Source organism: Anomalospiza imberbis, chromosome 27 (genome assembly GCF_031753505.1).
Source record: "Anomalospiza imberbis isolate Cuckoo-Finch-1a 21T00152 chromosome 27, ASM3175350v1, whole genome shotgun sequence".
Classification (NCBI taxonomy): Eukaryota; Metazoa; Chordata; class Aves; order Passeriformes; family Viduidae; genus Anomalospiza; species Anomalospiza imberbis.
In genome coordinates this window covers 2,628,016-2,642,364 of record NC_089707.1, presented here as the reverse complement: position 1 = coordinate 2,642,364, position 14,349 = coordinate 2,628,016, and the positions used below count along the sequence as shown (strand labels likewise).

The window sequence follows — 14,349 nt, the reverse complement described above, 5'->3', positions numbered from 1 at the left end:
TCTTTGGATAGATACTGTGCTTGCTAAATTTGGTGGTTTGTTTGGGTTTTTTTGCCTGCTCATGTCTTTGTCAAAATGCAGTTTTTTGGTTATTTCCTAACAGGAGTGGTACGTCAAGGACCCAGAGTTCCCCTTGGAGAACTCCAGAGATCAAATATGCCGGTAGAAAAAGTTTATCGGTGAGAAACACATCCTTAACCCCTACAGGGAGCAGCTGAATTGCTGAGTTGGATTTTCATATATCAAATCTCAACTAGATCTTTCCACAAGGAAAGCAAGCTTTATTTCTTCTGTCTTGTTTGCTTTGGCCTTTTTAATCAAAACAACATCCAGCTTATTTTATATAAGACCCAATGCCACCACATGTTGGGGACAGCCTCAGTAACATTTACCACCGGGTTTTTGAGTTCTCTGTGGTTGCCGTGTGCAGATTTTAGCATTGTGTGCTCCTCTGCAGCCAGTCTAGGTCACTGAAGGGGGCAGAGGCAGGGCCAGTCTTACAGTTCTGTATCTCTATAGGGAGATTTGCCTTTCCATGGATATTTAGGCTTTGTACATGTTCCTTTTGCAGCCTCTCAGTGCTCGATTTCTCATTTGATTGTTCTGAGGATTTCGATATAAATGCTTTTCAAGACATCATTTCTTTTTGTGAGAACAAGAAGTAAGTAGCAAAAGGCCTGAACTCCCAGGCCAGGGAGGCACATTTCCAGGACACAGTGACTTTCTCCGTGTGCTCTGGGTGACAGTGAAGCCATGGAGCACTTAAAGTAGTGACTTCATGCTGCTTCCTAATTACTGCATCCTGGACAGCCTCTGTCACTGGGGGAAACAAAGAACTAAATATCCAGTTTGTGTGAAAGGATTGGTCACAGCTTACCACATCTGTTTCCTTGGAATATCTTAAATCTTGATACTCAGAAAAGTTCAGAGGTACCCAGGGAAGCCACAACCCTGTGTAGTAATGTTGCTGCCTCTGTGAGCAGCTCAGAATGGGGAGAGCATCTAAGAGTCAGAAGTGATTATTACACTTCTGTTATTTTTGGTTTGTGCCTCTCTGGAGAGTAAAGAAGGTAAGTTCTGTGCCAGGACACAGCGCTTCACAAGAGCACAGTGCATGCTTAAAGAATGGAACATGCCATGAATTAAGGACCATCCCAGGCTTACTTTGAAAAACTAAACATGACTAAGTTTGAAATAGAAATGAAACCCAAAATTTCTTCAAGTATCCCTCTAACAGTTTGTTTATAACTTAATTTTCTGATGTAAATCTGTTTAAGTAGCCTCATTTTAGAAGTCAAATCTCTCTATAGAAATGTTTACTGTTGGTCATAAAGTAGCTTATATCTACCTGAAAAGGTTCCTTGGCCTAACCCAAAGGGTTCCCTGCCCATTAAGTGCATTTTGCTAAATTTCCCTCCATTTTTTGACTTGATGGCTCAAGAATTTACATTAAAAGGTAGATTCAGAGAGTAAGTTGAGTATGAGACTCTGGCAGTTAAATTTTGGAGCACTGATGGAGTAAAAAGTGCTGACTTGTCATCAAAATCATTCATGTTTAGGAAAAAGTAACCTGGGATTGACCTGCTGCATTTTGGAGCACACTTGGTGATGGAACCTTTTGGGGTTTTAACTCCTTTTCTCCCCCTCTCTCATGGCTGTGTATCTCTGTTTGCCACCTGTGTTTTGCTGTGGATCATTTTAGAGACATGCATGAACAAATCATCGCCAGTATTAAAGGACTGCCCTGGCAGGGTGATGATCCCTGTGAGCTGCTTCGGTCCCTCAGTCAGCTTCAACACCGCTCCCACCTCCTGTGAGTGCTCTGGGTATTGCTTTGAAAGTGCAACAAGAACCAAGCAGTAACTCCAGTTCCTAAAAATGATGCTTGTCCCAAATTTGTCTTTTGAAAAACACTAAACAAAACAATTAAAAATAAAACATCCCTTCTACAAATAGGCTGGAGAGAGCACCTTGTTGCTTCATTGCATTAGTTGAAAGTTAAACCTATTTGTCATGTGAACTCGCTTTAAAAACCCCAAGTATGCAGTATGAGCTTGTTATTGCAAAATACTCAATAGTGAGATCTCCCACAAGGTGTGACAAATGTTTCCTGAAATTCAGGATGCTGGTGCTGGATGTATTCCTGGGTTTAGAGTCTTCACATCTGCAGTTCTGTGCATGTGTAAGGAAATTAATCTGTGCTGTGCTGTAGAGTAAATAAATGTAAACTGGGTGGCTGAGAGCAGGAACCTGCCCTATATCACAGAGTTAATATGCTTAGAACCAGCAGGATGTGAACTGCAGCCTTCTTTCTGAGAGCTTCCACTTCTTCACCATCCGTGTGTGGATGAGAGCTGTGCCTGAGGTGTGTGTCCTGCTCAGACATCCCAGAGTTCCTGGTGCTGGGACATGCATTGTTCTCCTGGGAGCAGTTGGGTGCTTTCTTAGAGCTTCTGGTGCCAGCAGCTGTAACTTCTGAATTGAGTACTTTTATTTGCTAGTGCCTTGTGTTATAATGAGTTTACAGCTGCTAAAGAGAATAACTCACACTACAGCAGCCTCTACAACAATGCAGTTTTGAATAGCTTTAACTTCAGAGGTGATGTTTCACTTTTGAAAGCTTCCAATACCTACAGAGTTTATTTAAGAAAAAAAAAAATTGTTCTTGTTGCAGAGCAGTTCACATTTCTTGCATTGATCACTTGTAAGAGACATGCATGAACACACCCTGGTGCTGTTGTGCTCATTTTCTTCTGTCCTTTACCTTGCCTCATAAATTGCACCAACTTATGGCTCACTGAAATAATCAAAAATCATGTGTATTTTTTTAATTATCTTTAATATTTTAACAGGAAAAGTAGAGGTGTCAAGCAAAAGCAGATCATTCCCAAGGTAATCAGAAAATTTAGATTTCTCTTGGGTATGGGCTTTTTTGCACTGTGAATTTCATTTTGATTGACAGAACTCACTTCAGAACTGTTTTATAGTGTAGGAAAGTTGTGTTATTTATCCTGACAAGCTAAAAAATAGGTGAATGTTCACTTTAATAAGAATTGTTTAATTAGACAGATACAAAGATGCCATAAGTGCATAAAGTCACTTCCAAGTCAGGGAAGGCAAATGCAGTGATTATGTGATTCCCCTTCTTCACCTTACACTCTTGGGACAGGGCAGTGGAACAGTTTCACTCTCAAGAAATGTTTTGGCCCAAAATAGAAATAATTGTGAAATATAACATGCCATTGAATGTGGAACTCGGTAGCTGGTTTCATTCTGACTAATTTCAGACAAAATATTTCCCTTTTAGTTGAAAGACTTGCACTTTGTTGATTATGAAAACTTTTTTGTAGAACTTGCTGGATTCCAAATCTCTGAAGCTCATCATGAGCATGACTCTGCACAATCGGACTACAAAGTCCCTTTTGCACCTGCACAAGAAGAAGAAACCCCCCAGCATAAGTGCCCAGTTCCAGGTAGGTGACACACCTCAGGGAACAGCCCCTCCTGGGCTGATCTAGGCTGGTCTTGCTTGGAAAGCCAAGTGGGTTTTATTCTTGAGGGTTTTTTGAGGTGAGCTTTATTGCTTGATTAAAGTCAGAGTACGTTTTGAGATGCCATTTATGCCATGAAATGTGTCAGTTCTCTGTACTGATCATCCTTGTATACAGATCTAGTGCTACTGTGAGTGCATGTTCAAACCCTGCTTTAAATCCTCTCGAGAAAAGCTAAAAGCAAATACCAAATGTGTATCATGCTGAGCAATATGGGAGAATCTTTGGATTTTGTATAGCCATGAGACCTGAAACAACCTGATTCCTCAGGCAGAAGCTATCCTGCTGTCAAACATCACTCAAAATGCTGATACCTGAAGAAAAACTTTTGTGACTGTTTCATTTCAGACTTCACTTAACAAGTTGCTGGAGACACTGGGCAGAGCTGAGCCATTCTTCATCCGCTGCATCCGCTCCAATGCAGAGAAGGTGAGGCTGCCTCAGAGCTGAGCTGCCTGCTGAGGTGTGGAAGGAAATGTGCTGTCCCTAGGACAGCAGCTGGGCTCCTCAGGCTCTCACTGGCTGTTTTCTGCTGGTCTTTTACAGAAGGAGATGCTCTTTGATGAGAGCTTGGTGCTGCAGCAGTTACGGTACACGGGCATGCTGGAAACTGTGCGGATCAGGAGGTCTGGCTACAGTGCCAAATACACATTCCAGGTACAGTGGGAACTGGAAGTGGATTGTGCTTTCAGGAATATCTGCTCTCTTCAAAAAACACATCTTGTGTGTCTCTTCTTATGAGGCTCATGACCACTTGGGATGAGCTGTAAAAATGCACTGTAGTTTTGAGAGAGCCTGCATGCTAAAAAGTCATAGTTAGACTGTTGTGGGTCATCTGCCAGTAAATTCTTCCTGGCTGTGTGACAGAAAACATTCTGAGTGCAGTCAGTCAGGGCTGCACAGTGCTGTCTAATGTGGGAATTGGTTTTCTGTAAAAGATTCTGTGTAGGTTTAGAGATCACATCCAGGTGATCTTTCCCGTTAACACGAGGCTGACTGTAGCCTGCATTTTACATGGAACAATAGCTCAGTTTGTAGTGAGAGGTAAGTATTTTCAAATCCCTGTAGCTTAAGTGTCTTAAATAGATTTCTATTTTAGAGCTAAAACACCAAACTTGGGAGTTGCCTTCTAACTTTGGTCTCTTGCTGTCTCTGCTTTTTACAGGAATTCATCGACCAGTTTCAGGTGTTACTGCCCAAAAATGCCAAAGCCTCCAAGGAAGATATTTGTGCTTATTTGAATAAACTAAAACTAAATGAAAACTACTATCAAATAGGGAAGACCAAGGTCTGTGAAACTTTCTGTAAGGCAGTAAGAAACACTGCTGTACACTGCAAAATTCAGTGCAGTTCATTTACAAGTGTAACTCTTCTCTGCTTTTTGTACCTAAATTGGCTATTTTAACTCTTTCAAGTGGTGACACGGACGTTGCACTTGTCCCCTTGGTATTGGTGCCAACCTGGTTTCTTGACTACAGTACAAATCCATGTTATATAGATAGTTTGGGAAATCATTGCTATTGGCATTTGTCAAACAGATCAATGTTTACATTTTAGAAGGGTTCTGTGATTTGAAGGCTGTTAGGACAGGTGTAAGTTTTAGAATCCAAACTCTGAAATTTAAAAGGATTTTTATCTTTTGGGCAAGCTGTCTGCCAGTAAGGTTTGGTGCAGTGGTACCAAACCATTACCTTATCAGTTATTATAGCTCCCGTGGGGGCTGAAAGGCTCCTGTTAACTGCTTCTTGATGAACTTTTCTTTAACTGAACAGGTTTTTATGAAAGAGGCTGAACGACAGATACTACAGGATACACTACACAAGGAAGTGATCAGGAAAATCATCCTCCTTCAGAGCTGGCTCAGGATGGTTTTGGAAAGGAGGCGCTTTCTCAGGATGCGGCAGGCAGCCGTTGTTTTACAGGTATCTTTGAGAACTGCCAACCTTATTTTCCTAACAAAACAAACTTTCATGGAACACTCCCCACCTTGAGGCAGCCCTCCCTCACTTCAGAGACCTCCCTTTGCAGGCGTGCTGGCGCTCCCGCTGTGTCAGGATGGCTCTGCAGAGGAACAACGCTGCCATCGAGATCCAGGCGGCCTGGAGGCGGCACCGGCAGCGGAAACGCTTCCTGCAGCTCAGGAGGAGAGTTTGTCTCCTGCAGGCCCTGCTCAGGGGGCACCTGCAGCGTAAGAGGTAAAGGGAAGGAGCAACGTGGCATAAAAACATCCATTTAATCACCTGGCTTCACCTGCCAAGCTCAGTTTGTGTGTTGGGGTGACTTAGTAAGCAACTTGGTAAATTGTTGCCCAAGGAAGTTGTGGCTGCCCCTGGAAGTGACCAAGGCCAGGTTGGGTGGGGTTTGGAGCACCCACACCCTGGGATAGTGGAAGGTTTCCCATCCCCATGGCAAGGGAGATGGGAATGAGATGATCTTTAAGGTCCCTCCCAACCCAAACCATTCTGAGATTGTATGAACTTTAAGGTAGTTACTGCCATGTGATATTTCAGTCAGTATCAAGTGGTCAGTGGAGCATGGACACTGGATAAGTGCTCAGGACTTGAGCTTTATTCAGCTCTGCTGTACTGGTGCTGCCAGTCCTGACAAGCAGACACCTCCCTGCAGTCCCACTGGAACTGTAGGTGTAATAGGGGTCTGTATTGCTATTTGGGCTGCATTTAAGCAGTTGCTGGTTTTTTTGACCCCTGGGAACTAAGGATTTGTATTTTCGTATTAAAAATTCTTAACAGATACCAGAAAATGGTTCTAGAAAGGCAGAAAGCTGAAGAAGAGCAGAGAAAAATGCAGGAAGGTGAAGACAAAGAGCAAGATACAAGCAAGCCATACGACATAGATGAAGACAGGAGCAAGGATGAGCAGAGTGAGCCAGCAACAGATGAGCCGCCTGTGAAACACGAGTCAGAGCCAGATCAAGCTCAAAATGAACAAGGTGAAAACCTGAGCTCATCTGAGAAAGCCACGTTACCCCAGAAGCACACGATGGAGGGCTCAGAGAGAGTGACCAACAGCCGGGAGAAGCGGGAATCCCGTCGGCAGAGGGGGCTGGAGCACAATGACTTGCAGAACAAGCATGTGCTCCTGTCCTTTGAAGGACCGTCTGCATTGTGCCACGAGGAGCAAACTGTTTCAGAAGAGGCCCTGGAGACTGCTCCAGAGCCAGAGAAATCCACAGCACAAGAAGATAATGTCCTTCAGGGAAGCAGCGAGGGAGAGAAAAGTCCAAGTGAAGAAAAAACTCTTTCAGACATTCCACCATCAAGTGAGATAAAAGAAAGCAGTTCTGTTCCTGAGCAACCACCTGAATCAGATGCAGAGGACACGGCAGCTGTTAGAACAAAACCACAGCGGAGTCAAAATAACCAAATAAAAGGCAGCCAAAGCTTTACCTGCCCTGAAAGGCCAACAGATCTTGCACTGAATGTTCATAACACACTGTCTGCTACTGGCAGCTTTCAGGGCCCTGCTGGCTCCTGGGCAGATAAAAACAGGCGGCAGAGGGCAACCAAAGACCTGGACAGCCCCACTTCTGCAATCCAGAGATATGTAGATGACCCAGAGAAGCTAAAGTACAAGAGGGAGAAGTGGAAAGGAAAGAGACAGTCTGATGCTGGCCAGAATGATGTGCTGAGTCAGTCTCTGGATGGAAGGATACGTGCGGATAAGTCTCCTCAGGATCAGCTAGAGTAAGGACAGCTTCCTTTTCTTCATTTCAGAGAAAACAGATACCTGTAATGTTTAAAAACCAGTGGAGAACTCCTGAGAAATTTGGGCCATGTTATGGGAGCACATGGAGTTGTGAACAGCTCCTGCTTTTCCTTGGCTCCCAGTCCTGCAGTGAATCTGTATGGGCAGAATGTTTTCAGAAGTTCACAAAAGCTGCAAAGCCTGCCTGGCTGTATTAAAAGGAGGAGTCAGGGCACTAGTTTGAAATAGTGTCTGGAGTTTAATTTCATGTGTCTTTTACCCATTGAAAACAAGCTTTTAGTGACCTGCAGCTTGCAAGCATCATCCCTCTGAGATGGCAGGAAATCTGACATTCCCGTGATCTTTCATTTTTCTCAAAGCAAATTGCGAGGGCTGATCAGGGTTCTGACTCAGATGTAGTGTTGATATGTTGATTATTTAAAAAGATGTGAAGAGACCACAGACTTCATTAAAATACATGTTTTGAAACTCATCTTACTACAGGAAGAAGGGGAGTTCAGCTTCATTAAGTGACCTCTCAGCACTGGCCCAGACTGTTGCCATGAACCAGGTACTGATGCTGTTGTGCATATTTATACTTAATTATAATTGTTTATAAATATTAAAGATTTGTGAATAATTGTCTGTAGTGTGTTTGTGTTCCTTCGGGTTGATTTTCTTTTTGCTTGATACCCATGTAAAAACAATCATCAGGAAATATTATACAGTAATTTGAAAACATAAGTTTTAATAAATGGATCCTTGATCAAAGCATTAAATATACTTGGCTCTTGTATTAGGAAGCTAATATCTATTGGGTAAAGTGCATTGTCTTGATGAAATAAACGTCACCATTCTAGCTTTTAAAACCATTTAAAGCATCTATGTCACTCAAAATGCAGTTTTTGACTCCTCCTCTCTCCTGTAGCAATCGCCAGATCCAATTGAAGAAGAAAAAGGCAACAAGAAATACCCTGTGCAGAAGAAGCCCAGTGACCACTTCCCTACCTCGGACACGGCCGTTCCCGTGCAGCCAGCGAGTCAGCAAGGGGATGCCAAGTATGGCTTGTGTGTGACTGGCCTGTCTTTCAGAAAATGAAAAAAAAAAGAGATTTTCCATTGGTACTTGAGTTGGGCACCATGCGGCTGTGATTGTGGAGAGGCACAAGTTGGCATCAGCTACACGAGTGGCTGTGTTACTGCTTCATGTTGCTTTGAGCATGATATCTGAGCCTGCTGAGGAGCAGATTCTCTGCTTGCATAACACTTTCTGTGAACTGGTTCTTTTTAAAATAAGAACCAACTTACAGCTGGGATTAAAGGTTCATGTAGTGTAATACAACACCAAGAGAAAAGCTGAAGAGCCCAGCAAGCATGAAATGCTGCTTCCCTGGCCTGCTCCAGCCTCTGGCATTCTGCAGCCTGGAGACTTCCTGAGCCAGAAGTGATGTTTTGGATGTGTGAGGTGTTGTCTGTGTGTGCTGAAGGTAGTGCTCTGATCTTGTAAATACCAGAAAGTCCAGGAGTGCCTTCACATTGTCTTTCCTTTTTTTGTGCTGCTCAGTTTTTCTGCAGGTTGGGCCTTAAATATTCCCCATAGTTGTGAATCCTGTTCTTGTGGCAGAGCCAGCTTCCATTACTAATGGGACAGACTTGTATCTGCTTTTGTATTCAGGTCTGCTTTCAAAAGCCCTTTGCGTAGACTTCTGGGGAAAAAGCCAGACAAAAAAATTGCAAAGGAGAGTTCTGATGTGATTGAGGAAGGAGACGGCCTCTCCCTGGTGTCTTGTGTCCTCTTTACAGACACAGGAGGAACCCAGAAAGTTTCAGAAGGTGAGTTTAGTGGTTCAACCCTCAGCACAGTGCATCTTTTCTGCAAGGAGACAAATGCTGCAGAATTTCCTCACCCCGCTTGAACGTACAGATCCATTTCTTTGGCAGGTTCTTTGGGGCAGCCAGGCCGCCCCCAGGCCGGGAAGGAGAGCAGCAAAGCAAAGAAGAACAGAACCATAAAGATCAGCAAGATCTCGAGCGTGTCCCAGAACTGGCGCGCGTCCATGGTCCGGGAGATTGCAAATGCCAATGAGCTGAAACACCTGGATGAGTTCCTCCTAAACAAGGTGAAAGGCTCCCAGCCATAAGAAAATTCAAGTCTTTATTCACTGTTTGTGTAGAATTTTAAAGCCTGCTGGCCTAGGTGCAAGTTTCTGTTATAATCGAAAACAAAAGGGAATTGATTAGATGGTTTGACTGAGTTAGGTCTGCATTAGGGCCCTTCCTATTCTTTTCCTCAAGTCACTGAATGCATAATATTGCATTGAATACAATACAGGGCATTCATGTTACTTCTTAGTTTACAAGTGAGTGGGCAGCAAAACTTGTATTAAAAAAAAAGTGAGAGTTGTAAGTAAAGAGAGTTCTCTAAAGCCCAGCTACCCGACTCTACTCTTTTGTATCATCAGCACAGTGCATTAAAAAATGTTGTTTTAAATAATTGGAATGGTCACAAATGACTAAGCCCAGCCACTGAAGCTTAACTCTGTTCAGATGTTCTTTTTTTAACAAAATCTGATGCAGATGTATTTTTTCCTAGATCAATGACTTACGCTCCCAGAAGTCTGGTGTTGAATGTTTGTTTTTTGAAGCCACAGAGAAGTTCAGAGGAAACATCAAGACCATGTACTCTGCTCCTGTAAGTAGTAAGTCTCAATAAAGGAAAGTTGGCAGGCAATAAATGAGTTGAGTGTGCAGGTTAAAGGCTTGGCCTGCAGCTCTTCAACAAAGCAGTTCAGCAATTCTCAGCATAGAATTGAGAGCTGAATGTTAGACTCATTTTGCAGTTCTGCTGTAATCTCAAGCAGCCTGCTTTGTTTTCCTTTTCTCATTCACTCAGCCATAAATTTATTTTTAGAAATGGAAGGATTTTGCTGTCTTCGGCCTTCTAATGCTGAAGAGAGGAGCCAACAGCTTTTCCAATATTCTTCTGACACTGCCTTGTGTCAGCCAAGTGCTGTTGGACAGTGCAGGAGGGAAGTGTGTTAACTTGTTTCTGTCATGGGCTGTTATCTTTGACTTTGATCACGGCTGTGCTTTTTCACCTCTGAACTTAAGTACATAAAAATATGAAACTGTCTCAACAGTATCAAAAAGAAATGTCTGACAAGTATTTTTCCTTCTTTAGAATGGACAAATCCATGTTGGCTATAAAGATCTGGTGGAAAATTACCAGCTCCTAGTTACAAACCTGGCCAAAAAAAGGGAAGAGAAAGAAGTCAAGCTGGTTTTGAACCTCTTTCTATCCCTTCTGGATGAATTCATCAGAGGATATACAAAGAAAGAGGAATCTGAGCAGCCCAAGGTATGAAAGTTGTTATTCTGTTGCTCATTTATGGTATGGTGAAACACTGTTGCTCTCTTAACAAACAGGACCTGTGTTACCTCAGGAACCTTTTCCATGGCATTCTTTATTATTTGGGAAACATTTGCCATACACACATCATGTGTGTAACAATTTCTGATTGCTGATATACCTTTATGGAATTGTTAAATCTTTAACTTAATATTTTCAGAATCTGAAAGTGTGCATTTTCTTTGGTGAAAACATAGGAGTTCTCTGGAGGTTTGAGAGCTGGAGTTGTTTGGTCATCAGGCAGTGAGCTCAGCTGGTTTTTAGGAAGCTGATAGTGTGAGCTCAGACAACCCTCAAACCAAGCTGAAGCTGCAGGATAGTTTCTTGATTGTCTGGAGGTGAAGTAAAGTCTGGGAAACTCAATAAGGGGAAAAAAAAAGAAAAAATGAATGGAATGTCTGAATTTCAAAGACTAAGGCCAGTTTTGTTTCCCGTTGCAGCAAACCAAAGCCCAGAAGAAGAAACGGAAACAAGATCGTGCAGTAAGTGCTTTCTTTCTGCAATAATCCAAGTCCTCAGGTGCACTCACAGAACACACTATTTGAAGACCTTGATTTTGTACTGACATTCTGGTTTGTTTTGCATGCTCATTCACTTACCTCTTTTATGAAGATGTGACAATATAAAACCAGTTTTCACAAAGCAGAGATCTTTCTCATGCAGTGATAGGTGGTACTGAAGCATTTTCTTGCTTGTCCATAGCTTCTTTTAAAGTCTAAAAGCTTTCTCAAGCATGGGCTGTTTAAAAGAAAACAACTACTAAATATTAATAACAAAACTATAGCTCTTGTATTGTACTGATGAACTTCAAGGCAGCAAATCAAGTACGAAATATTCCAGCAAACCTAATTTCCTTAAGATAGGGTGAAATTTGATTTAATGGTGAAAACTTGCAGCTATAATTGTAAAATAAAAGGTGGAAATGTGAGATAGGGTAGATGGTAATAATAATTTTTAAAAGACAAGAAGAGTTCACTGGTTCCTTGCTGTCTCTCACCAGATTGAAGAGCACAATGGCCACGTGTTCACAAACTACCAAGTGAGCATCCGGCAGTCGTGTGAGCACTGCTCCTCCTACATCTGGCCCATGGAGAAGGCCTGTCTGTGCAGTGGTGAGTGAGCACGCCTCGCGTGTGCAGAGTGCTCGTACCTCTGGCTGCTGCAGGTGGGCCTGGGTGAACAGGCCATATAGAAAGGGGCTAATTCAAGGTGCAAAGTGTTTCAGTGTGATTTAGATGCTTGTAACAATTGCTCCTTTCTCTAGTTTGCAAGCTGACTTGTCACAAGAAGTGCATGTCCAAAATCCAGAGCAGCTGTACCTCCTGTGGGAAAAAGGTAAGGCCCGTGGATCTGAGATGGGGTTCTGTGGTACCAGAAGTGGTGCATGCAAAATGTTGTCTTTATTTCTCAGTAAATGAGCAGTGAATGCCCAGGCGCTGAATAAAAATTGCTTAAACAGTTCCCTCCTCAGTCAGAGAGGGACCCAGCACTTGCAGAAGCAGAGCATTCTCCTAGGAGGTGATGCTTGAGTTAATTTGGAACCCTTCTCACAGAGTGTGTGTGCAGTGTTGACCAAACTGATAAAGAAATCCTGCAGCGTGAACCATAAAGGCTCTTTATTGCTGCAGCTCAGCAAACCTGCCTTATGATCAAAGCCAGAATAAAACACTCAGCTGTAGTTTCTGGAAGCATGAGGTGGCTGCAGCATGACGTGGCATTGCCTGGCTTGGGAGGGGGAACGGACAGTGGGATGACAGCTGCGTCACCCCCAGGGCGAGCAGGACGCGGAGCCCCGGCACTTCGGGGTGTGCGTGAGCGCCCTGACCAGCGAGAGGAACTCGGTGCCCGTGGTCTTGGAGAAGCTGCTGGAGTACGTGGAGATGCACGGGCTCTACACAGAAGGCATCTACAGGAAATCAGGATCAGCAAATCGGATGAAGGAGCTGAAGCAGTTGCTGCAAGAAGGTCCAGGCAGTGTTATCCACTCTTTGCATGTCATTGCATGATATCAGTTTTCCCTGCAATTCTCTTCTATCTCTTCTATCCCTTCTCTTCTCTTCTATCACTTTTCCCTGCAATTCTCTTCTATCTGTCACTTCTTAGTGTTTGAAAACAGCTTTTTGCTGACTGTGCAGGCTGTATTGTTTTTGTTGGTTGACAAAAGCTGTTTAGTACCTTTAAATTACTATCTGTTAGCTATTTTTAACTTCTGAATTGCCATTTGGATTCTGTGAACAGGAGATTAGAATGTTTCTAATCTTATTTCTATGGGGTCTCATTGTGTGCATCAAAGGAATGAACTGCTCTAAATAAAACATTGCTTTTCAGACCCAAATTCAGTGAAACTGGAGAATTACCCTATTCACACCATCACAGGGATCCTTAAGCAGTGGCTGAGGGAATTGCCAGACCCACTGATGACCTCAGCACAGTACAATGATTTTCTCAGAGCTGTAGGTAGGTTTAAAAACCATACTTCACACATTTCTGCTTTAACTCATTGTGTCCTTGGGAAAAGAAATTCTTAAAGATGCTCATGCTGACTAAACAGCTCCTTCCAATGCACTTATAACAATGATTTTAGACATTTTACATAAAACACTTTTCAGGGAATTTCTCCTCTAGCTTACTTGATCTTGCTTCAGGAATCTTTTTTTTATTATTATTTTTAATGTGTCACTTACAGCTGCTCTTTTTAAAAACTAAATGAGCATGTCAATAAGTTTCCTTTCAGGCAGGGTTTTTCTTCTTGTTATTCTGAACCAGATCTGGATATACAGATAGTTTAAATACCTAGATTCTTTTAACTTCAGTGGGATTAAGGCACCCTGGATAGTGTTGGAGGTCTTAGTGTGTCACTTGATGATGGCTAACAGCAGCAGCACCTGAAAATGCAGGATAATTGCAGTGCCATGGGGGGTACTTTAACATTCAGTTATAATAGTTGCTAAATGAAATTACAGTAAGACTTAACAGAATTTAGGAATTTTAAGCTTTCCACTAGCCTTGCACAGCAGTAAACATCTTGTGATTCTCCCTTTGTTCAGAACTGCCAGAGAAACAGGAGCAACTCTGTGCCATTTACAGTGTCCTGGAGCAGCTCCCACAAGCAAATCATAATACCTTGGAACGACTCATCTTCCATCTTGTCAAGTAATGAGTTTAATTTCTTCATTTGTAGAGAAATTGTGATTCTGAATGCTGCTTGGAAGCTTTCTAAAGTGTTTAACACCTTCAGTGTCAGTGTGGGGTTTGTCCTTCTGGTTTGGAAATGAAAGAATTGAAGCTGGTAGTTGTGCTCATGAACAGGTGTGTGGTTACTTCTACACCTGGTGTATTTGGATCAAACCAGGTAAGAACAACTTTGAAGACAAGGCAGATCTCAAAGCCTTGGTGAATCATCCAAGCACCTGGATTTAGACAGAGAGGCTTGTAGTGACCTGAGGATGAACATAAGCAAGTCCCAGGAGCAGGGATAAATGGTGCTGGTGAAGGGGCTGCTCTTACCCAAGGAACCTGGGGGCTTTCCAAGCAGCCCTCTGAACATGGGCAAATGGGATTTTTGAAGAGAAGATGCTGAATCAACAGACTTACTTTTAAGAAGCTACCAGACTAGCTCAACCTGGGTGACTCCCTGATCCTTTGACACATGAACTGTTGTCTGCTTAGTAGGTATGAAATAAT

General features: G+C 42.8%; 1 protein-coding gene across 8 annotated transcripts in view; it reads left to right on the top strand.

Annotated features, from left to right (window-relative positions):
• MYO9B (myosin IXB) overlaps window positions 1-14,349 on the top strand; it is a 43,479-nt gene that overhangs the window by 25,270 nt on the left and 3,860 nt on the right. For 4 of the 8 annotated variants that reach the window (XR_010993800.1, XM_068173720.1, XM_068173719.1 and 1 more), the window contains exons 15-37: window positions 104-179; window positions 572-661; window positions 1,703-1,813; window positions 2,853-2,892; window positions 3,351-3,473; window positions 3,900-3,980; window positions 4,098-4,208; window positions 4,717-4,839; window positions 5,324-5,473; window positions 5,580-5,746; window positions 6,302-7,255; window positions 7,761-7,827; window positions 8,185-8,315; window positions 8,932-9,089; window positions 9,198-9,376; window positions 9,850-9,948; window positions 10,438-10,614; window positions 11,106-11,147; window positions 11,666-11,777; window positions 11,930-12,000; window positions 12,438-12,630; window positions 12,994-13,122; window positions 13,713-13,818. Coding sequence is in view for 7 of the 8 variants with exons in the window: in XM_068173720.1 (XP_068029821.1) it covers window positions 104-179; window positions 572-661; window positions 1,703-1,813; window positions 2,853-2,892; window positions 3,351-3,473; window positions 3,900-3,980; window positions 4,098-4,208; window positions 4,717-4,839; window positions 5,324-5,473; window positions 5,580-5,746; window positions 6,302-7,255; window positions 7,761-7,827; window positions 8,185-8,315; window positions 8,932-9,089; window positions 9,198-9,376; window positions 9,850-9,948; window positions 10,438-10,614; window positions 11,106-11,147; window positions 11,666-11,777; window positions 11,930-12,000; window positions 12,438-12,630; window positions 12,994-13,122; window positions 13,713-13,818 (3,490 nt within the window). In the remaining variant the exon portion in view is untranslated. The remainder of the gene's footprint in view (window positions 1-103; window positions 180-571; window positions 662-1,702; window positions 1,814-2,852; window positions 2,893-3,350; window positions 3,474-3,899; window positions 3,981-4,097; window positions 4,209-4,716; window positions 4,840-5,323; window positions 5,474-5,579; window positions 5,747-6,301; window positions 7,256-7,760; window positions 7,828-8,184; window positions 8,316-8,931; window positions 9,090-9,197; window positions 9,377-9,849; window positions 9,949-10,437; window positions 10,615-11,105; window positions 11,148-11,665; window positions 11,778-11,929; window positions 12,001-12,437; window positions 12,631-12,993; window positions 13,123-13,712; window positions 13,819-14,349) is intronic. The other 4 variants (XM_068173723.1, XM_068173721.1, XM_068173722.1 and 1 more) reach the window with 3 other exon arrangements.